The sequence below is a fragment of the Prionailurus viverrinus genome, chromosome B3 (genome assembly GCF_022837055.1).
Source record: "Prionailurus viverrinus isolate Anna chromosome B3, UM_Priviv_1.0, whole genome shotgun sequence".
NCBI lineage: Eukaryota > Metazoa > Chordata > Mammalia > Carnivora > Felidae > Prionailurus > Prionailurus viverrinus.
In genome coordinates this window covers 79,700,526-79,722,572 of record NC_062566.1, presented here as the reverse complement: position 1 = coordinate 79,722,572, position 22,047 = coordinate 79,700,526, and the positions used below count along the sequence as shown (strand labels likewise).

The 22,047-nt window shown below is 37.7% G+C and overlaps 1 protein-coding gene across 3 annotated transcripts in view; it reads left to right on the top strand.

Moving 5' to 3' along the window:
• BAZ1A (bromodomain adjacent to zinc finger domain 1A) overlaps positions 1-17,102 on the top strand; it is a 95,696-nt gene extending 78,594 nt beyond the window's left edge. For all 3 annotated transcript variants that reach the window (XM_047862002.1, XM_047862003.1, XM_047862001.1), the window contains 7 exons: positions 189-337; positions 8,769-9,016; positions 9,108-9,334; positions 11,130-11,599; positions 13,839-13,981; positions 15,206-15,293; positions 16,091-17,102. In XM_047862002.1, the coding sequence (XP_047717958.1) occupies positions 189-337; positions 8,769-9,016; positions 9,108-9,334; positions 11,130-11,599; positions 13,839-13,981; positions 15,206-15,293; positions 16,091-16,287 (1,522 nt within the window). In that variant the 3' untranslated portion in view covers positions 16,288-17,102. The remainder of the gene's footprint in view (positions 1-188; positions 338-8,768; positions 9,017-9,107; positions 9,335-11,129; positions 11,600-13,838; positions 13,982-15,205; positions 15,294-16,090) is intronic.
• The last annotated feature ends 4,945 nt before the right edge of the window (positions 17,103-22,047 follow it).

The following is a 22,047-nucleotide window of genomic DNA, read 5'->3' as shown; positions in this document are numbered from 1 at the left end:
GACTTGGTATTTAGTTAAGCTCTTGATTCATGTATTTATCTCCCTTTCCTGCTAGCTTATGTGATCTCCTTTGAGATTGGGGAAACTATTTCTTACACAGGTGTGAGTAAGCATTTGAAGGAGTTAGACTCAAGTCTTACCTAACAGTGTTTTTAAGTACCATAAACTTTTCCATGTTTTCATTGTAGACTTTTGGGCATAAAAACAGAAACTCCAAGTACTGTCTCAACTAATGCAAGCACACCACAGTCAGTAAGCAATGTGGTTCATTATCTGGCAATGGCACTTTTTCAGATAGAGCAGGGCATTGAGCGGCGTTTTCTCAAAGCTCCACTTGGTAAGTATCAATTTTTACTTCAAAATATTATTTATATTTTAAATGATTTTGAAATTGCCTCTTAATAGAAATTTATGGGCTGACACAATAAAATTGGCTAATTAGAAAAGCTTGAGATTATATTTTCACTTAAAAGCCTGAGATTTTTTTAAATAATGCTAAAGTACTTTTTATTGTAGATACTGATCTTTAATGACTGTCTATTTAAGTGTATCTGTTAATCCTTTCTTTTGTGTGTAAGTTTCATCAAAAGAAAGATTACCAAAACCTGTGACTAGCCAGATCCTGAATGATCAAAAGTTGTAGATAAGTATTTCTCTTGTTATTTAAAACAGAATCCCAAAGAAGCTACTTAAATCTCCACCACTGGGGGTATGGTTTAACAGTGTGGGTCACTAACCTGAGCACTGTATAAGAAGCACTAAATCAGAAATACCAAGTGTTAAATACAAATGAGGAAATTCTCTATAATTTATGGCTAGGATGATAGAAATAATACTATCTGGATCATGTTTTAGCAGTTTATTAAATTAATAAACTTAGGGACTAAGCTAGGAATATAATCACTATGTCTTTGGGAAAATGTGTTTCAAGTTCCAAATCAATTTTCATGTCATAACTGCCTCTACTTCCCTATGGTTAATGTTAAATTAATTTATAGCTCATCATATTCAAGACAGTTTGTATCTCAGTAGTGGGATGCGAGAAGAAACAGTTTTTAAAGCCATATCTTTTTGGTCTCATATTGAAAAAGCAACTTGAATAGACTAAAATCATTTAAAAAAATTTTTAATACTATTTTTGAGAGAAAGAGAGAGACAGAGCATGAGTAGGGGAGGAGCAGAGGGAGAGGGAAACACAGAAACCGAAGCAGGCTCCAGGCTCCAGGCTCCAAGCTCTCAGCACAGAGCCCAATGCAGGGCTCGAACCCGCAAACTGTAAGATGATGACCTAAGCCAAAGTCGGATGCTTAACCGACTAAGCCACCCAGACGCCCAAATTCTTTTTAAATTACGTGAATATTGTTGAATATTAAGAACAAAATTTTCATAAATATATGGTGCTATCAGAATGTGAATATATTTTTTAAATGTCTGTTTTAAAATTGAAGAGTTTATGGCCAGTATCTCATTGTTCTAATAAGCCTATTCATATTTTTTATAAATTGATAATTCCACCATGAGCTTAATAACCACTTTTCAGATTGGAAAGTAGCAGTTGTAGAAATAAATACATGTGATCAAAGCTCACAAAGATATTAGTTTGTATTTGCTATGTCACTCTTACTTCCCAGTCTTCAATATTTCTTAATATTTTCTATGTCTAAATTGAATTACATGTACAAGAGATTTCTTACAAGCACATGTGAATCTACAATTACTTCAATTAAAATTTCAATTGACAGTTATTTGTAAACTATGTAGCTCTTAGAAATATATCACTACTACTCATTAATCCCATGATTCCAAAAGAGATAAGATGCAATTCAGCTTTTTCCATTTCTGAAATTGCCATCAATTAAAGTTGTTTATAAATTCAAGGGAAAAAAAATCAAATTGCTTAGTGTGTCCATATTTTCATCAGTACATCTTTTTAAAAACTTAGACAAAAGGGAAAAGTTAACACTGGAGAATGTTGCAACTAATATCTAGTAGGTTATATGAGAGCTGAGAGCTATAGTGTTCTTTATGCTGGTTTGTATATAGCAGTGTTGGAACATTCATTTCATCCTAACAGATAAAAAGGAGCAATTTCAATTTGAAGTCTTAAAAAATAGGTGAAACAAAAGTTTAACTTACTTTAGTGGTAAATATTGATCAAAGTTATATGTTAATCATTTATAATATGGATATTATCATCTACCATTGCTGCCACATAAAAAATTAATAGAGGGGCACCTGGGTGGCTCAGTCGGTTGAGTGTCTGACTTCAGCTCAGGTCATGATCTCACGGTTTGTGAGTTCGAGCTCCGCATCAGGCTCTGTGCTGACAGCTTAGAGCCTGGAGCCTGCTTCCAATTCTGTCTCTCCCTCTCTCTCGGTCCCTCTCCCCCTCACGCTCTGTGTCTTCCTCTCAAAAGTAAATAAACATTAAAAAAATTAATAGAATAATTGGTGTCTGTAGCTTTTTATATTATATTTAAGCTTTTGGAGGGTCTGTTTTGAATGGGACAACAAGAGATAGAGCTGTCTCTGGGCTTTTAAGATAATCTTTTTTTTTTTTTTTAATGTTTATTTATATTTGAGAGAGACAGAGTGTGAGTGGGGGAGGGGCACAGAGAGAGGGAGACACAGAATTTGAAACAGGCTCCAGGCTCCGAGCTGCCCACACAGAGCTCACTGTGGGACTCGAACTCACAAACTGTGAGATCATGACCCGAGGTGAAGTCAGGCGATTAACTGACTGAGCCACCCAGGCACCCCTAGATAATCTGGGTTTTTTTTTAATGTTTATTTATTTTTGAGAGAGAGACAGAGCATGAGTGGGGAGGGGCAGAGAGAGAGGGAGACACAGAATCCGAAGCGCGCTTCAGGCTCTGAGCTATCAGCACAGAGCCAGACCCAGGGCTCGAATTCACAAACCACGAGATCATGACCTGGGCCAAAGTCGGACGCCCAACTGACTGAGCCACCCAGGTGCCCCTAAGGTAATCTAAACATTAGATCAAGGTAATCAAGTATACCTTAATGTGGGAGAGAAATGGGGGTTCCACTTTATGAATGTTTGAGATAGCATATATATTAAAATTCTCCATGCTTGTGATTATTTTTCAACATAGTAAATTAATTGTGGTAGGAATTTTCCCAGTTTAGCTTCAAAGATTATTTCAGTTTCTTGAGGAAGCAAATAAGAAATAAAAATTCTACTCTTGTTCCACTTTCCTTAGTATGTCCCTTTTATTCTAATTAATCACATTAATAAAACTAGGCTTTTTTAACTTGAGGAAGATACTCATATTTGAATTATTTTAGGTAAGATATGTGAGAATTGTTTGTTCAGATTGGTAATTTCATCCCTTATAAAGTCATTACTTCATAAAGTCATCACCCGTAAGCTATGAAAAAAAATCCTCAAACTAACTTTATCAGTTTGAAATTAGGTAACACAGAAATTAATAAAGATCAAAAGGGAGATTAAAAAAAAAGGACAAGAAAAAGAGGAAGATCAATCTAGTGTGAGAGATGGTAAATTTTTAACTTTTTAAAGAATTTTGTCTTTTTTTTTAATTTTTTAATTTTTTTTTTCAACGTTTTTTATTTTATTTTTGGGACAGAGAGAGACAGAGCATGAACGGGGGAGGGGCAGAGAGAGAGGGAGACACAGAATCAGAAACAGGCTCCAGGCTCCGAGCCATCAGCCCAGAGCCTGACGCGGGGCTCGAACTCACGGACCGCGAGATCGTGACCTGGCTGAAGTCGGACGCTTAACCGACTGCACCACCCAGGCGCCCCAAGAATTTTGTCTTTTTTAAAAATTTTTTTTTCCAACGTTTTTATTTATTTTTGGGACAGAGAGAGACAGAGCATGAACGGGGGAGGGGCAGAGAGAGGGAGACACAGAATCGGAAACAGGCTCCAGGCTCCGAGCCATCAGCCCAGAGCCCGACGCGGGGCTCGAACTCACGGACCGCGAGATCGTGACCTGGCTGAAGTCGGACGCTTAACCGACTGCGCCACCCAGGCGCCCCAGAATTTTGTCTTTTTAAAGAATTATGAATTTACTTTCTATGTTGCTGAGTACTGGTTTGAATATTTAGCTTTTGAAGGAAAACCGTGGGTTTAATTTTTTTGGAAAGGAGTGGGGTTGGGGATAAGCTTATAAAACAATATCCTCTTCCTAGCATTTTCCTTTCTACATTTCATACCTCAGATAATGAAACTTAAAAACTGATATATAGGGTGGCTCAATCAGTTGAGTATCTGACTTTTGCTTAGGTCGTAATCTCACGGTTCGTGAGTTTGAGCCCTGAGTTGAGCTCTCTGCTGTCAGCCTGGAGCCCACTTCCGATCCTCTGCCCCACTCTCTCTCTGCACCTCCCCCGCTTGTGCACTATCTCTCTGTCTCTCTCTCTCAAAAAGAAAAAACATTTTTTAAAAAGTGGTATATAAAAAGTTGACATTGGTGAGTTTTAGTATACTTACTTATCAGTGAAAACGATGAACAGTAATGGAAGGTATATTTATTTATTTTGCATATGGTATTTATTTATAGAATTTTTTTTTTTTTTTTTTTTTTACTAGAAGGTGGGAGTTTTTTTGTGTTGTTTTATCCCCTGGAGAAACCTACATAGCTTGGTCACATGAATTACTGTATGTGGCAGTTAATAATAAGTCTCCCAGTGTAATATTTGATCATATGACTCTACCATTATTTCATATTAGTAACATACTTTTAATTAGTAATTTCTTGAGGAACTTATGCTGGCATGATGGAAGATAAAAGAGAAACAAGATCTGTCTCCCCTTGAGAGTTTTATAATCAGGAGAAGAAGCAAGAAAATAAACCAAAAAATGGAATCAATTATATATACTTTTTATCCTTATTGATACTATATAAAAGTAGAAAAACATGGGCATCCTTTTGTATTTAGAATTTTTAAGGGGCACCTGGTGGCTCAGTCAGCAAGGGGCACCTGGGTGGCTCAGTAGGTTAAGCATCCAACTCTTGATTTTGGCTCAGGTCATGATCTTCAGTTCATGGGTTCGAGCCCCCCGTTGGGCTCTGCTGGGGTTCTCTCTCTCTCTCTCTCTCTCTCTGCACCTCCCCCATTTGCTCTCTCTGTCTCTCTCAAAATAAATGAGAATAAACTTTTAAAAAGAAAAAATAGAATATTTAAAAGTAGATGGGATAAAAATTGGACCTTGAGCTACCTACCACTGGTTTAATTTTATTAAAGCACATCTTTGATCAAAACCCATAATGTGTCACCAACCTTTGAGTTAACAATCAAACAGACTTCCAAAATTCCAAAGTTTCTTCACAATTTGTCTTTTTCTTCCACTCTTCCACATTGGCCTATGCAAACTTATTTCTTACACTTAACAATAAGAATGTCCTCTGATTTACCCAGAAAGATTTCTTCAAGATCTTTGAACTAGCAATTTTTGTTCCCTCCTTCCTTAGAGGTTCTGCTCAGGCCAGAACTTTTCATGAAGCCTTACCTCAAAAAACCAAGGTAAATAGAAAACACAAAATGAGAGGGTATAAATAAAACAAAGACTGTATTATTGCATTTCCCACTTGGCTAATATTTCTCTTTAGCTTTGCCTGAAGAGCCGTTTGACCCATTCATTTTTTTCCCTCTCCCATTGAGCTGTTAATCTCTTATTTTTGGAGGTTCTGATTATTTTCAAACTCCTTGGTTATATTTTCAAACGTTTATTTCTTTTTTTTTTTTTTTTAATTTTTTTTTTTTAACGTTTATTTATTTTTGAGACAGAGAGAGACAGAGCATGAACGGGGGAGGGGCAGAGAGAGAGGGAGACACAGAATCGGAAACAGGCTCCAGGCCCTGAGCCATTAGCCCAGAGCCCGACGCGGGGCTCGAACTCACGGACCGTGAGATCGTGACCTGAGCTGAAGTCGGACGCTTAACCGACTGAGCCACCCAGGCGCCCCTCAAACGTTTATTTCTTAAAACATATTAAAATAGTTATTTTGTTATATTCTGTGTCTAATTCTGATATCTCAGGTCTTTCTTGGTCAGATTCTGCGGGCACTTGCTTGTAACGTTTTGTTTCCACATGTGCATTATGGGTTTTGACAAAACTCTCATTCCTCAGAACTTGATCCCTGGAAATTTCTTCAGAGAGAATGTGCAAAGATTTGTACTTGTTTCTGCCATTCACCTGAGGTCACTACCAACCTGAACCCCCTTTAAAAATTTTGTTTTTTTCAGGTTTTAAACTGTTTTAAGGCATTGCTTATAGTTACATATTCTCGTGGTAGATTTATTTTCCCTTTCCACCCAACACCAAGGTCCAAATGAGCAGATTTCCTTGCTACATCTTTCTTTCTGCATGGTATCCTTTTCCACCCTTACACTTAAAAGTATAGCCTTATGGTGTCCTAGCTTTTCAGAAAGGATTCAACACATTGGGTGAGCCCTTGATTCCATGTCCTGTCTCTCTCACCCCAACAGTCAAACAAGAGCTCAAGACTCACTAGTGTTTGGCAGGTCTGTTCCTTTATGATTTCAGCTCCTCGTGTATATCTTCACTCTCCCAGCTGTATAAAAAGTTTCCTAATTCCTGGGGCGCCTGGGTGGCGCAGTCGGTTAAGCGTCCGACTTCAGCCAGGTCACGATCTCGCGGTCCGTGAGTTCGAGCCCCGTGTCAGGCTCTGGGCTGATGGCTCAGGGCCTGGAGCCTGTTTCCGATTCTGTGTCTCCCTCTCTCTCTGCCCCTCCCCCGTTCATGCTCTGTCTCTCTCTGTCCCAAAAAATAAATAAAATGTTGAAAAAAAAAAAATTAAAAAAAAAAAAAAGTTTCCTAATTCCTAAAGGTAGGGACCATAGAACACATTTGTGTCATCTTCTAAATTGTTGCGCATAGGAGGAACAGTATAATTCAGAAATAATGATAACATTAACAGCATTTACTTATGCATGACAGGCATTTTATTTTTCTTATGTACATTATCCCACTTAATCTTCCCACCAGTTCTCAGAGGTGGATAGTATCCACATATTACTCTTGAAGAACCTAAGCACAGAGAGGTTAAGTAATTTGCCCAAGCTCACATAGGGGAGCTAGTACTCACCTCAAGGCAGACTGACTCCAGAGCTCACATTCTTAAAAAAAATTTTTTTTTAATTTTTATTTATTTTTGAGAGAGAGAGAAAGAAAGAGAGCATGAGCAGGCGAGGAGCAGAGAGAGAGGGAGACACAGAATCTGAAACAGGTTCCAGGCTCTGAGCTGTCAGCACAGAGCCCGACGCGGGGCTCAAACTCACAAACTGTGAGATCATGACCTGAGCCGAAGCCGGACGCTCAACCGACTGAGCCACCCAGGCGCCCCATGCAGAGCTCACATTCTTTTAAGCATTAGTTATGGCCCAGGAGGACTTTTTTTTTTTTTTTTTTTTAAGATAATAGTAGGAAATGTGGTACAATAGAACAAAGTATGTATGGAGTCTTATATATCTTGTAGAATTTTGACATTATGTGGTAGTCCCTTCATAGTTAAGTATATCTTAGGAAAATTAAGGTGGTAGCAATAATTGAAGCTTATTTTTTTTAATGTTTTGTTTTGAGAGAGATCATGTGCCAGGAGAGGTGGGGGCGGGGACGGGGAGGGCAGAAGATCTGAAGCGGGCTCTGCGCTGACAGCAGCAAGCCTGTGGCAAGGCTTGAACTCACAAACCGTGAAATCATGACCTGAGCACAAACCGACTGAGCCACCCAGGTGCTCCAGCAATAATTGAAGATGGAAATCACATACCAATGTAAAATGATAGACTGACTAGATTAATGGCATCTAATGAAATGACACTTAATAAATTTTTTAGTCCAGAAGATAAAGGAATGATGTTAATGACAGAAAGTTCCAAATGTTTCTATATAAATATTGGTGCTGAAAGTTCTTTTGGGAGATGGAGTGTTAGCATTTTTTATTTACCTCATTTAAAAATTATTTTCTTAGAGGGGCGCCTAGGTGGGTCAGTTGGTTGAGTGACCAGTTTCAGCTTAGGTCATGCTCTCATGGTTCAAGCCCCGCATCAGGCTCTCAGCTGTCAATGCAAAGCCCGCTTTGGATCCTCTGTCTCCTTCTCTCTCTGCCCATTGCTCATGTTGTGTCTCACTGTCAAAAATAAATAAACATAAAAAATATGTATTTTCCTAGAGATAGAAGATAACAGAGTTGGCATTTGTACAGAATTGATATTTTTAATAATAGCTTTATTAAGATATAATTCACATATGTAAAATTCATCCTTTTAAAAAGTGTGTAATTCAGCAGCCATTCCCCATGATCTAATTTCAGAAAATTTTCATCAGCCCCAAAAGAAACCTCATATGATTGATACTTAGAGAGAAGTCCATCTTTTATCCGAAAAGAAGAAGTAATATTCTTGATTCAAATGAATAGTCACTGACTTGTAATCATATTTAGCCAGTCCTCTAAATTAGGTCAAGATTTGGTGACAAAGACTAGATTGAGAACACATTGCCTAAGTTATTTTTCTCTTTTAACTATTGAAATCTTCAAGCATTTGATATACGGGTTTAAATAATTCCTTATGTCATAAACAAGATACGGCTCAGCAAATATTTTCTTTAACATGAAGTTTTCTTTTTAATATTAACATTTTTTTGTTAAGTATTAGAAAAACTTTAAAATCAAATCTGTTTAAACTACTAAGAAAATAGTTCTAGGAGATGTCTAAGGTTTGCCTAGAAACTTTAATCACTTTACCTTTTCTTTTAAGGTGCCAGTGACAGTGGACGTTCTTATAAAACAGTCCTGGACCGTTGGAGAGAGTCTCTCCTTGCTTCTGCTAGTCTATCCCAAGTCTTTCTTCATCTCTCCACCTTGGATCGTAGTGTGATATGGTCTAAATCTATACTGAATGCTCGTTGCAAGATATGCCGAAAGAAGGGTGATGCTGAAAACATGGTGCTTTGTGATGGCTGTGATCGGGGTCATCATACCTACTGTGTTCGGCCAAAGCTAAAGGTATTTTTCCCTACTTCTACTTCTTAGATTAAATTGAGTGATTGAGGTTTTGAGTGATAGATGATTAATGATCATTTCTGTGATTTGTCAGACTGTGCCTGAAGGAGATTGGTTTTGTCCAGAGTGTCGGCCAAAGCAACGTTCGAGAAGACTCTCCTCTAGACAGAGACCATCCTTGGAGAGTGATGAAGAGATGGAAGACAGTATGGGAGGTGAGGATGATGAAGTTGATGATGATGATGAAGAGGGTCAAAGTGAGGAGGAAGAATATGAGGTAGAACAAGATGAAGATGACTCACAGGAAGAGGAAGAAGTCAGGTAAGTCCATGCAATAAAATGAGAGTTTGTGAGTTTTATTCACACAGTGTCTTGACCTCACAAATACAAATGGAATGGTTGGGGCCCTTGACTTTTTTAAAAACCTGTGGGTAATAAGTGGCCTGAGGTTATCCTTGCTTTAGTTTTATAAGCATTTGAAATTATTCCTGAGGAAGTATAGTAGCTATATGAACCTACCCAGATCATAAAATCAAATATGAGTTCAAGTTTGGACAGGAATACTAATTCAGACCTCCATTAAGTTTGATTTTACTTCATTTTATGCCTGAAGCAGCAAATAAGCATTCCAGAGGATATGCATGAGATAAAGATGAATGCAGCTTCCCTGTGCCCCTATTGCTTTCTCAAGGAGTTATACTCGAACAAAGAGAGAAAGAGATATGCCAGGAAGCACATTATATTGTTATACTTCTACCACATTAGCACCCAGAAGGGGTCAACTTCTATATACTACCATACAGCCAAGTACTCTGCAACTTAGCAAGTGCCTGGCTATTCCAGCCGTGGCAGCACTAGAGCATTCTCCCTTTATTTGTCCCTTTTTAACATTTGAACCCCATTCATGTGGAATCAGGAAAGTGAATGTGAAGCAAGGGCATCTTAGAACTGACAAAGTACAAAAAGGCCAGTCTGAGGAGGGGTAAGTAGAAAGAGCTGCCCCATCTATTTTAAACAAGTTGTTTTTGTTTGTTTTTGTTTGGTTTTTTGTTTTTAATTTTTTTTAATGTTTATTTATTTTTGAGAGAGAGAGAGAGAGTACGAGCAGGGTAGGGACAGAGAGAGACAGAGACACAGAATCCAAAGCAGGCTCTAGGCCATGAGCTGTCAGCACAGAGTCTGACGCAGGGCTCGAACCCACAAACCATGAGATCATGATCTGAGCTGAAATCAAACGCTTAACCAACTGAGCCACCCAAGAGCCCCAACAATAGCTCCAACTAGCAAGAGCTATCATCCCGGTAGATTATAAGGGCAGTATTTGTGTTAACATAAAGATGATATGGGAAATTCTTGGAAATATTTTAAGTAAACTGGTAGCCCAGGTATATGGGGAGATGGATAAAAAAGGCTTAATGGAGTTGTTTGATACTTGTCTACAGCTTAAAGGCAATTAAAAGAGTGAACCTAGAGTTGCCTGGCTGGCTCAGTCATTGAAGCATGTGACTCTTGATCTTGGGGTCATGAGTTCGTGAGTTCTAGCCCCACGTTGGGGTTAGAGTTTACTTAAAAAATAATAGTAATAATAAAAGAAGATTGAACCTAGTTTTTTTTTGTTTTTTTTTTTTAATTTTTATTTTTGGGACAGAGAGAGACAGAGCATGAACGGGGGAGGGGCAGAGAGAGAGGGAGACACAGAATCGGAAACAGGCTCCAGGCTCTGAGCCATCAGCCCAGAGCCCGACGCGGGGCTCGAACTCACGGACCGCGAGATCGCGACCTGGCTGAAGTCGGACGCTTAACCGACTGCGCCACCCAGGCGCCCCTGAACCTAGTTTTGTATTTTACAGTAAGAAGCAGAAGATGGCAAAGAGATTCTTAACATACTATTCAGGAACCATAGGTTTAAGGCCTATTTTAGTTGCAGTCATTGGCCAAAACTGTAGGTTACCTCAGCATCAGTGGTAATGAAAAGTGATGAAAAACTGTTACTGTAAGGAGACAAAAGAAATGTATATAGAACTCATTGGCTGAATAGTAGAACAAGGGGAATAGAAATAATCTTAATTGCATCATTTCTCTGTACAATAATTATGTTTTCAAACAATATTTACAGCCCACCAAAACGAGGAAGACCACAAGTTAGATTGCCAATTAAAACAAGAGGGAGACTTAGCTCTTCTTTCTCCAGTCGTGGCCAACGACAAGATCCTGGAAGATATACTTCAAGGAGTCAGCAGAGTACGCCCAAAACAACTGTTTCCTCTAAAACCACTGGTAGAAGCCTTAGAAAGATAAAATCTGCTCCTCCAACAGAAACTAAGTCTTTAAGAATTGCCGGTCGTTCTACTCGCCAGAGTTACGGCCCACTGCAAGCAGATGTATTTGTGGAACTACTTAGTCCTCGTAGAAAACGCAGAGGCAGGAAAAGTGCTAATAATACACCAGAAAATAGTCCCAACTTCCCTAACTTCAGAGTCATTGCCACAAAGTCAAGTGAGAAGTCAAGATCTCTAAGTGTTGCTTCAAAACTTTCTCTCCAAGATAGTGAATCCAAGAGAAGAGGAAGGAAAAGACAATCTACAGGTATGAAGAAGTCTAATTTAAACTATTCTTACCTAAGAAAATGGAATAATTTTGAAAGATTGAGTGTTGTGGGGTGCCTGGGTGGCTCAGTCGGTTGAGCGTCCGACTTCAGCTCAGGTCATGATCTTGGCTTTCGTGAGTTCGAGCCCCGCATCAGACTCTGTGCTGGCGGCTCAGAGCCTGGAGCCTGCTTTGAGTTCTATGTCTGTCTGTCTGTCTGTCTGTCTGTCTGTCTGTCTCTCTCTCTCTCTCTCTCTCTCAAAAATAAACATTAAAAAAAAATTTTTTTTAAAAAAAGATTGAGTGTTGAGATACTTTGAATCATTTTTTAAAAGCTGTCACTAAGATACACAGAGTTACTAGGGAACAGCCCAGCCTGAAGCATAATGTTCATTGAAGGGGCAGCTAGCCATTTGAGGAGTAAGGTAAATAATATTGCCAGTATTTTTCTAGTAGTGTAGCAAGATAGTTGTGAAAAATTTTTAGTGTTCTGTTTCTAATGGAGAGATTTGGCCAACATTTGAACAGTCTTGGTATAACATATTCTAACATTTCATTCTCTTCCACCCTTTCTACTTTAAAACACATATATTCATCATAACCCACACAGGCTACATTGGGTTATTTGGTTAAGTTTCCTATCTGGCATACTGAATTTGCGGGCAGGGGAGAGCTGGGAGAGTAATATTGTTAGGGAGTAATCATCAGCTGTCTTTTTAATTCTGATAATCATTTTTTATAGTAATCTCTATCCCATATAATCTATTTATCTCTTCAATCCTATTCTTTTCTTCCTTTAGTGTCCATAGTAATAAAATTTTGATATTTCCAAAAAAATAAAATTAAACATAAAAAGCATTACTGTTCCTTGAAGAATTATAGATAGGTTGTATTGTATTATTCAAACCTATGACAGGATTAAGGAATCCATTGGTGAAAGAACGGAAGACCCATTAGTCTGTATGTGCAGTCACCGGGTTGTTGGGTTTGGGAGGGTTCTATCAGGTAACTTGGCACCGAGATCTAATTTAGCTTTTCCCATCCCCTTATCTGTTTTGCTCTTCCCCAATTCTGAACTTCAAGCTACTTGGAAAAAATAGTACACCTGAAGCATTTGTATTCTAAAAAACTCTGCTAAGAAAAAAATTTTGTTGTTGTTAATTGATTTATGAATTTACTGACCTGGCTCCAAGGACAAACAAAGGGGAAAATGTATGGATTTACATTTAAGTAGAAAATTTAAACACCTGAATTCATAATATGAACTATGCTGCCCTTTTCTACTCATTCATACACTTTTCCTCTAGTTCATACATTCCTAATGTATTTCATTATATACACCTTAGATTTTATGAGAAAACATTTTAAGAAAGTCTCCATATAAAAAATAAGACTTATAGGAATAGTCTTTTACTTCATTGTTGAGAATTACTTTTCTTTTATGCAAGGTAATCTATAAGGAGGCCTACTTGCTAGATCTGAAGAGGTTACCTTCCTAAGGATGTGTTTTCAGAAATATTGGAGAATTGCTTGCTTTCATTTTATTATAGTTGAAAATGTATTTTTAATAAAACAGGCTAAAAATTAATGTATAAACTTTATAAATGTATAAAGTTCTAGAAACTTTCTTTTATAGTACACTGTTGTTACAGTATGTTCCCAATGATGGGGCACCTGGGTGGCTCGGTCAGTTAGGCGTCTGACTTCGGCTCAGGTCATCTCACGGTTCACAAGTTCGAGCTCTGCATCGGGCTCTGTGCTGACAGCTCAGAGCCTGGAGCCTGCTTCAGATTCTGTGTCTCCCTCTCTCTCTGCCCCTCCCCTGCTTGCACTGTCTCTCTCTCAAAAATAAATAAACATTAAAAAATTGAAAAAGAAAAAACACAATATGTTCCCAGTGAATGTTCATTTGGAAATTTTATGATCAAAAAGGAAATAGTGGGGGTGCCTAGCTGGCTCAGTCAGTGGAGCATGCGACTCTTGATCTCAGGGTTGTAAGTTTGAGTCCCACATTGGGTGTAGGGATTACTTAAAAATAAAATCTTTAAAAAATAAAAAAAGGAAATAGTAATTTTTGATCCAGATTTTCATATCTCCAATGTAAGTTAGTTTATCTCAATATATACAGAATGGCAATTTTCTCTTTGAATTTAGGTGTATTTATAATACCCTGTTTAGCTTGTAGTGATCAAATATTTTGCTTTGTCATCACCTAAAATTAATTTAATCATTTATTTAGAATCATCTCCTATGACACTGAATCGAAGGAGTTCAGGCCGACAAGGAGGAGTTCATGAATTGTCTGCTTTTGAACAACTTGTTGTGGAACTGGTACGGCATGATGACAGCTGGCCTTTTTTGAAACTCGTTTCCAAAATCCAGGTAAAATTATTAGATTTGATAAAATGTGTTCATGTATATTATCTGATTTTAGTCTTCTTGGCAACTTTGAGGTAGTCAGAACTCCCGTTAGTCACTACATATTGGAACGTTGGTTCCTGTGTTGAAAAAAATGGCATTAGGGCGCATTGTGTTCTCAGTCCTTTCTAATCCTGTGACTGATTCTCAACGAATGATGACAGTATGTTGAAATAACCTCAAAGTTTTTTTTCCGTGTAATGAATATGAATAGATTTAATTCAACTGAGTATCGTTATTGGTACCCTAAGAAAACAGAGATGGCCTAAACTAAGGGATTTGCGATGGTGCTAGAGTTCTTTATATACTTAAGGCCGTATGTGATATGCTGCAGCAGAATGTGATATGCTGCAGCAGATAGGGCAGTGTTATAGTGCTGTAATAGAAGTTATAATGGTCCTCCAGAAGTGGAGAAGAAAAGGAGATTGATTTGAGCATTTCAAAGGGAGGGAATAGCAGGAATTAGTTCTTTATAGAAGAACTAGAACTGTTTGGTCTGGTCATTAAGGAAAGGTAGGATTTCAATAGTAAGAAATAGAATAAGGACATTCTAGGAAAAGGAGACCCAGAAATGAGAATATGGGAAATGATGGGTAGTTTGAATGGAACAAACGGTGTGTTAGGCACAGTAGAGAGAAATAGAGAAAGAGAGCACACAAGCAAAATCATAAGCTTTTTCTCCTTTTTTTTTTTATTTAAAAAGAAATTTTTTATGTTTATTTTTGAGAGAGACAGAGCATGAGTGGGGGAGGGGCAGAGAAGGAGGGAGGGAAGACACAGAATCCAAAGCAGGCTCCAGGCTTCGAGCTGTCAGCACAGAGCCCGATGTGGGGCTCGAACTCACAAACCGTGAGATTATGACCTGAGCCAAAGTCAGATGCTCAACCGACTGAGCCACTAAGGCGCCCCTCCTTTTTTTTTTTTAAGTTTATTTATATATTTTGAGAGAGAGGCAGCATGCATGAGGTGGGTTTAGCAGAGAGAAAGGGAGAGAGAGAGAATCCCAAGCTGATAGCACAGAGCCCGACGCCAGACTATCTGTCTCACAAATCACAAGACCATGACCAGAGCTGAAACCAGGAGTTGGATACTTAACCGACTGAGCCACCCAGGTGCCCCAAGCTTTTTCTTTTCACAACTTATCTCTGATAAATTTTCTATAGGAGATATATTTGAATTATTTTACAGGTCCCAGACTATTATGACATCATCAAAAAGCCCATTGCCTTAAATATAATTCGTGAAAAAGTGAACAAATGTGAATATAAATTAGCATGTAAGTAATTTATGTTTTTCTCTGATAATTATTTTTGTTTAAAGAGGTAAAGGCTGTTTTCTCGTGATTTAAATGATGTATATTAATGTGGTTGTATAGATGGCATCCCAAGAGGTCCCTAAAATGCTTGTCTATGTATACAGAGATAAAAGATGCATAGGGATTAAATGAGTTTTAGATATTTTATAGAATCTGATCTTGATAGAAGTTCTATGTAATTATATAACATTCCTAATTACATAAGTGCATAGTTTCAACAAATCAATTTTAAAGCATTTATAGTTCAACAATTTTAAGTTTTAGTTCTACTACCTTGTTTCAGAGGCTTCAATTTCTTTTTTGGGGAACAGGGTAGAGTCAGGTCATTTGTTTGTCTTTTACATGAAAACAATATGGAGTAGAGGCTTCAGTTTCTTCTTTCTTTCTTCCTTCCTTCCTTCCTTCCTTCCTTCCTTTTTCTTTCTTTCTTTCAAGTTTTTATTTATTTATTTTGAGATAGAACCAGCAGGGAAGGGGCAGGGGGATGGGGGGAGACAGAGGATCTGAAGCAGGCTCTGTGCTGACAGCAGAGAGCCCAATCAATGCAGGGCTCAAACTCACAAACCATGAGATCATGACCTGAGCCAAAGTCAGACGCTTAACCAACTGAGCCACCCAGGTGTCCCAGAGACTTCAATATGTAAAGAAAAAAGTGGGCTTCTGTTTTCTTAATGACATTTCCAGCTGTGATACAAACAAAATGTATATTTATAATTTATGTACTTTTATTCTAATCTCATTTGTTTTTTTCTTTCTAGCGGAATTTATCGATGATATTGAGTTAATGTTTTCGAACTGCTTTGAGTACAACCCTCGTAACACAAGTGAAGCAAAAGCTGGAACTAGGCTTCAAGCATTTTTTCACATTCAGGCTCAAAAACTTGGACTCCATGTCGCGCCTGGGAATGTGGATCAAGTTAGCACACCACCAGCTGCAAAGAAGTCGCGAATCTAATATTGTCCTTCTGAAGGATATATTTGAGAAAGACAAATTGTTCATGAAAATGGAACATTAAATCATGCTCTAAAGCAGACCTATATATTTATATATATAAAGCAATAACAACTGATTGACCACACTGAAGTGTGGCCTGCACTATATTCTCAATTTTAATATTAAGCACTCAGGAGAATGTAGGAAAGATTGCCTTTGCTACAGTTTTGTTCAGTATCTAATAAGTTTGATAGATGTATTGGTTACAGTACTGGTTTACAGAGGTTTTTGTACATTTTGAGATCATTCATGTGTCCCAATATCTCTGAAAATATTTTCTCACCTGTGATTTATTTTGTCATTGATTTTTTTTTTTTTTTAGAAGTGTGGTATTAAGGGAGATTTGTCCATACAGATAAATCTTCTATTATAGCACAGTCTAGGAAAAAAAGGCATCTATGTCTAAGATGTTTAATAAGCACATTCTTTCAACACTACACATGAATGCATCCAATTTTATATCCTTGAAGTGCTGTACCAATGCTGGCTGGAGATATTAAGTCTGAGTTTATTAACTAGATATTTATTTAGCATTCAAAATAATTTGTGAATTTGTTTTGTATTTATAAAATTTGTACCTGGAAAATGTTCTTTAATTTTTTAAACATTTTACTGTGTTTTTGTTTTATTTCTCTAACTTCTTTAATGAACAATCAGTAAAAGGTAACCCCTCCCTTTTCCCTGACAGTTCCTTCAGTTTTACAGAACTGTATTACAGGTTTCTATGTACAACTTTTTTTAAGTGTACAAATAAAATGATACATGTTTTTCAAGTATTCGGAATCTGGAATTTTTACAAAGCAGAATTGGACTATTGCATGTGATACATACAGACCATAGGAACTAATGTTTTATTGTACCTGAGTCTCTATGGCAGTGATTTGCATCTTTTTCTGCCCCAACCCTTGAGAGGTAAGATACCTCCCATGAGTAACAGCAGCAGTCTCTGATAGGGATTCTCAGTAAAAGGAAGAAAGAAAGTTTGGAATATGCCCACCTGGTTAAGAAACACCACTCAACATTTTATAAATTAAATAGGAGGTGCTATTTCTTAGGGATGGAAGACATACAGAGGCCTTAGTTTCATAGGACTAGCTGTTCCTTTTTAGAATGCAAAACGCAGGTGTCCTCTCTAGGGCTTTTTGGAAGGCAGTAGAATCATCCTGTTTTCTCATCTAAAATCTTGCCATATGTTCACAACTGTAACTTTTGATGTATTTGTAATCATTTCATATACCAATAACCAAATTTCTTAGAAAATTGTACTTCAGTATTTATTCAGGAGAGAATTCTAAAATGCAAGTACACCTCAATAGTAAATTATCTTATTACTTAATATTCTTCACTTTTTAATGTTCATAACAACTAACATTTGTATGTGCTTTTCTTCTAGACAATAAACACTAAGAAGGAAAATTCTGTCCAACTAATAACTGTTAAGTCTGAAAGTCAGTCTTAAGACTTGGGAATTTATATGTTCCCTTTCTCGGACTCAGTGAAAATTAAAGACATTGCTTTTTAATCTGCCCAGCCAGATTTTCTTAGATACAGAAATCATGACTTACACCCATACATACCTGCAGTAATTGAAATTTTACACAGCAACAAGGCTAACATACATACATAACATTCATAGTAGTGGCTGGGAATGTAATGTTGACATGACCAAGAAAACAGCGTTATCCAACTCCTATTTTGAGTTTATGTTTTTCTTCAAGGAGACAGAACTACAAAATGGAATGGGTGGAATAGAAACATAATTGAAAACTCAAGTCCAAGATAGTTGAGACATTTCAGTGAGCTAGGCACCACTTACTGAGTTCAATTTCCGACCCCAGATAAACTATATATGTAAAAGCACTTAATTTGTGGGGCGCCTGAGTGACTCAGTCAGTTGAGCGTCTGACTTTGGCTCAGGTCATGATCTCACAGTCTAGAGATCGAGCCCCACGTCAGGCTCTGTGCTGACAGCTCAGAGTCTGGAGCCTGCTTCAGATTCTGTGTCTCCCTCTCTGCCCCTCCCTCTGCTTGCACTCTGTGTCTCAAAATAAAGACATAAATTTTTTTTAAAAATAAAGCACTTAATTTGTAATTGTAAGAGGGTGCTAGAAGGGAAAGAAATTAACACATCTTGTTACATGCCAAGCCTATTAATTTAGAAGTTTATATCCTTCATACCTAATAACTATGGGAAATGCTTTTTATGTTAAGCCAATTCTGTAAGGATTTTCGCTGTTACTCTCTCCATCTTTCAAGTGAGATTTTGACTCAGATGAATTTTTTTGTAAGTACTTCGCCAAGATCACAGAGTAAATGACACCAGGCTGTTGAAATTCCTTATTTCCAGGGGCGCCTGGGTGGCGCAGTCGGTTAAGCGTCCGACTTCAGCCAGGTCACGATCTTGTGGTCCGGGAGTTCGAGCCCCACGTCGGGCTCTGGGCTGACAGCTCAGAGCCTGGAGCCTGGTTCCGATTCTGTGTCTCCCTCTCTCTCTGCCCCTCCCCCGTTCATGCTCTCTCTCTGTCCCAAAAATAAATAAACGTTGGAAAAAAAAAAAAAAGTAAAAAGAAATTCCTTATTTCCAATATGCTAGGCTACCTCCAGGAAGATGAAGGATATGCAAATTTATCTCTGAACAATAAAAAAGAGTAGACAGAAAGGAAAATGGAGAATGTACATGTATTCATATCAGATAATAGTCTACGTCACATGTTTGGAGAGTTATTCATTGTAAGCATATGCTTATTTTCCTTTTTTATTTGTAGTTTCTAAGGATCACTGTCCTATTCTTCAGCCATGTGCTCAGAATATGTACTAAAGGGAGCATGAGAATAGGAAAAGCTGCTATCTTCCAAACTTTGGATTTAGTTCCCATGCATATTTGGCTACAGATCTAATTAATATTGGCTACAGGATCCTTATTAATATTTTAGCAAAATCAGAAATGTGTGAGAAGCCAAAATTTAACAGCTATGTCATGCTTTGAACATTGTTCTTCCAAATATGTTCATTCTCTCATTTGTTTGCTATTTTTTTCCAATGTTAAAATATTTAAATGTCTTGGACTTTTTCTCAAGAGAAAAGGAGGTATGCTTGGACACACGTGAGTTCATTGTTTTAATTTCAAAAAAAAAATGGACATGGTGCTTAGGTTAATTTCACTAACAACATGAGGAAGATTGTACGTAAACCACATATTCTGCATTAGCCTTTATGCTCATAGTTCAGGAGAGCTTGCTATATTAAGCAAAGGTGTCAAAGCAAACCTCTAAATTAGAAAAAACATGCAGAAACATCAGTGTGTTCGCAATTTAATGGGGTACAAATGACTGAGCAGACCTTTAATCTTTCTATTCATTCTCTTTCTAGGTAAAAGTTTGTCTTGAGAGCCAGTGACCCTTACTGTCAAAGAAATTGAGAAAATATATTCAAAGTATTGATGAACAAATCTCTAAAATGTGAGGCTGTGATTTAAGCCTTTGATTGGGTCAATATTAGACGTATATTACTTTTCCCCAGTAATATGAAAAGCTTACAAAATTAATAAATGTCCATTGTCCAAAAAATAGAAAACAATAAAATGCAAAATAGAAATAAATTTGATGTATAATTTCTCAGATTATTTTCTTCAGTAAAAATGGATCGTGGTAGGGATGCCTGGGTGGCTCAGTCGGTTAAGCGTCCGACTTCGGTTCAGGTCATGATCTCACGGTCCGTGAGTTCGAGCCCCGCATCAGGCTCTGTGCTGACAGCTCAGAGCCTGGAGCCTGCTTCAGATTCTGTGTCTCCCTCTCTCTCTGCCCCTCCCCTATGCTCTGTCTCTCTCTGTCTCAAAAATAAATAAACGTTAAAAAAAAAATGCATCGTGGTATACAAATCCTATTTTAAATAGCTGTTTTCACTTTGTACCGTACATTGTGGATATCTCTGTTCTTTATGTGCTGTTCAGTGTTCTGCTGTATCTAAGGCTCACCTTGTTTGGAAACCTCTCAGATAACCCAGTCCTGCATTTACTTAACCAGGTATCTGATAGTTAATTATAAAAAATTATAATTAAAAATTATAAAAAATTATAATTTACTTGTGATGTTTTGGCTAACGACTACAATTAATTCAGTAACCATTTACATGTATGTAACAGCTGTTTCTGTTATTAGAGCCTTAAAATGAGTTAATGATCAGAAGTGACAAACTAAAAAATGGATAATGAGGCAGTGTAGCATTTCTACAGCTAATAGGCATATAATTTTTTTTTTTAATTTTAATGTTTATTTTTGAGAGAGAGAAACAGCATGAGCAGGGGAGGGGCAGAGGGAAAGGGAGACAGAATCAGAAGGAGGCTCCAGGCTCTGAGCTGTCAGCAGAGAGTTATAGGCATATAATTTTAAATATTTTCCTGCCTGGGGGTGCCTAGCTGGTTCAGTGGGTGGGGCGTGTGACTCTTGATCTCACAGTCTTGAGTTCCAAGCCCCATGCTGGGTGTGGAGATTACTTGAAAAAATAAAATATTTTTCTTTCTTTCTTTCTTTCTTTCTTTCTTTCTTTCTCTCTTTCTTTCTTTCTTTCTTTCTCACTTTCATTAATTCATTCATTCATTCATTCCTGCCCAGGCTTCTTGTGGTATTTCTTCTGCCTGATCCCATGCACTTTTCACTGTTCAGTCCCCATAATCCTCTAGGATAGGACTTAGCGAACTTTCTGTAAAGGTTTAGACAGAAAATATTTAAGGCTCTGCCAGTCATCTGTCTCTGCTATAACTATTCAACTCTGCCGATTGTAGCACAAAAGCAGCTAGAGACAATGCATAACTGATGCATGGCTGTGTTACTGTAAAACTTTATTTGCAAAAACAAGTGTGGGGCCAGATTTGGCTTTGTTTTCTGATCCCTAATCTGGACTAAATAATACATAATTTAAACAAAGAACAGTATTTAACAAACGAAAAGAACTCTTAATTTTCTTCACCAGTTCTTGCTCTGGCTACTCTTAAAAGTCAAGATTCACCTGTAATCTCATCTTTGGTTCTCTTTTATTTTAGGTCTACATACAGTCCCTGAGCAATTGCATACTGCTTCATGGTGAAACTTAGCAACTGCCCCATGCTAGATTCTACTTCCAGCCATGAAGGAGGAACAGGTACAGGATTTGATACCCTGCTGTAAACAGAAAACTGGACGAAATACATCAAACTTTTCGTATATTGCACAATAATCAGTATAGGACTGTTATCTCTGCAAGATCTCCCTATTACTGGAATTACCTTCCTAAATAACAAAACTAAGCCACTCAATTTCTTATTTATAATTTTCCTTTCCTGTTACCTCCAATGGGATTAGCTTGGCCTGTAAAAGCTGACACCATTCTGTCAACCACATGTATCACTTCCCACTACACCATCTATGTATTGGTTCCTGTCACACTAAACTCTGTTGTGTCTCAGAAATTAGGACTCTGAAGACTTCATGCCCTTTCGCTTGCTCTGCCTTCCACCTGAAATGTCTCCCACTTCACCAGCCAGAAGAAGATAACCTGAAAACATCCAGAATACAGTTTCTGTTTGGAATGATGAAAAATTCTGCAAATGGATAGTTGTGGTGATTGCACGACAGTATGAATGTACTTAATGGTACATTTAAAAATGGTTAAAATGGGGGCACCTGGGTGGGTCAGTTGGTTGAATGTCCAGCTCTTGATTTCAACTCAAGTCATGATTTCAACTCA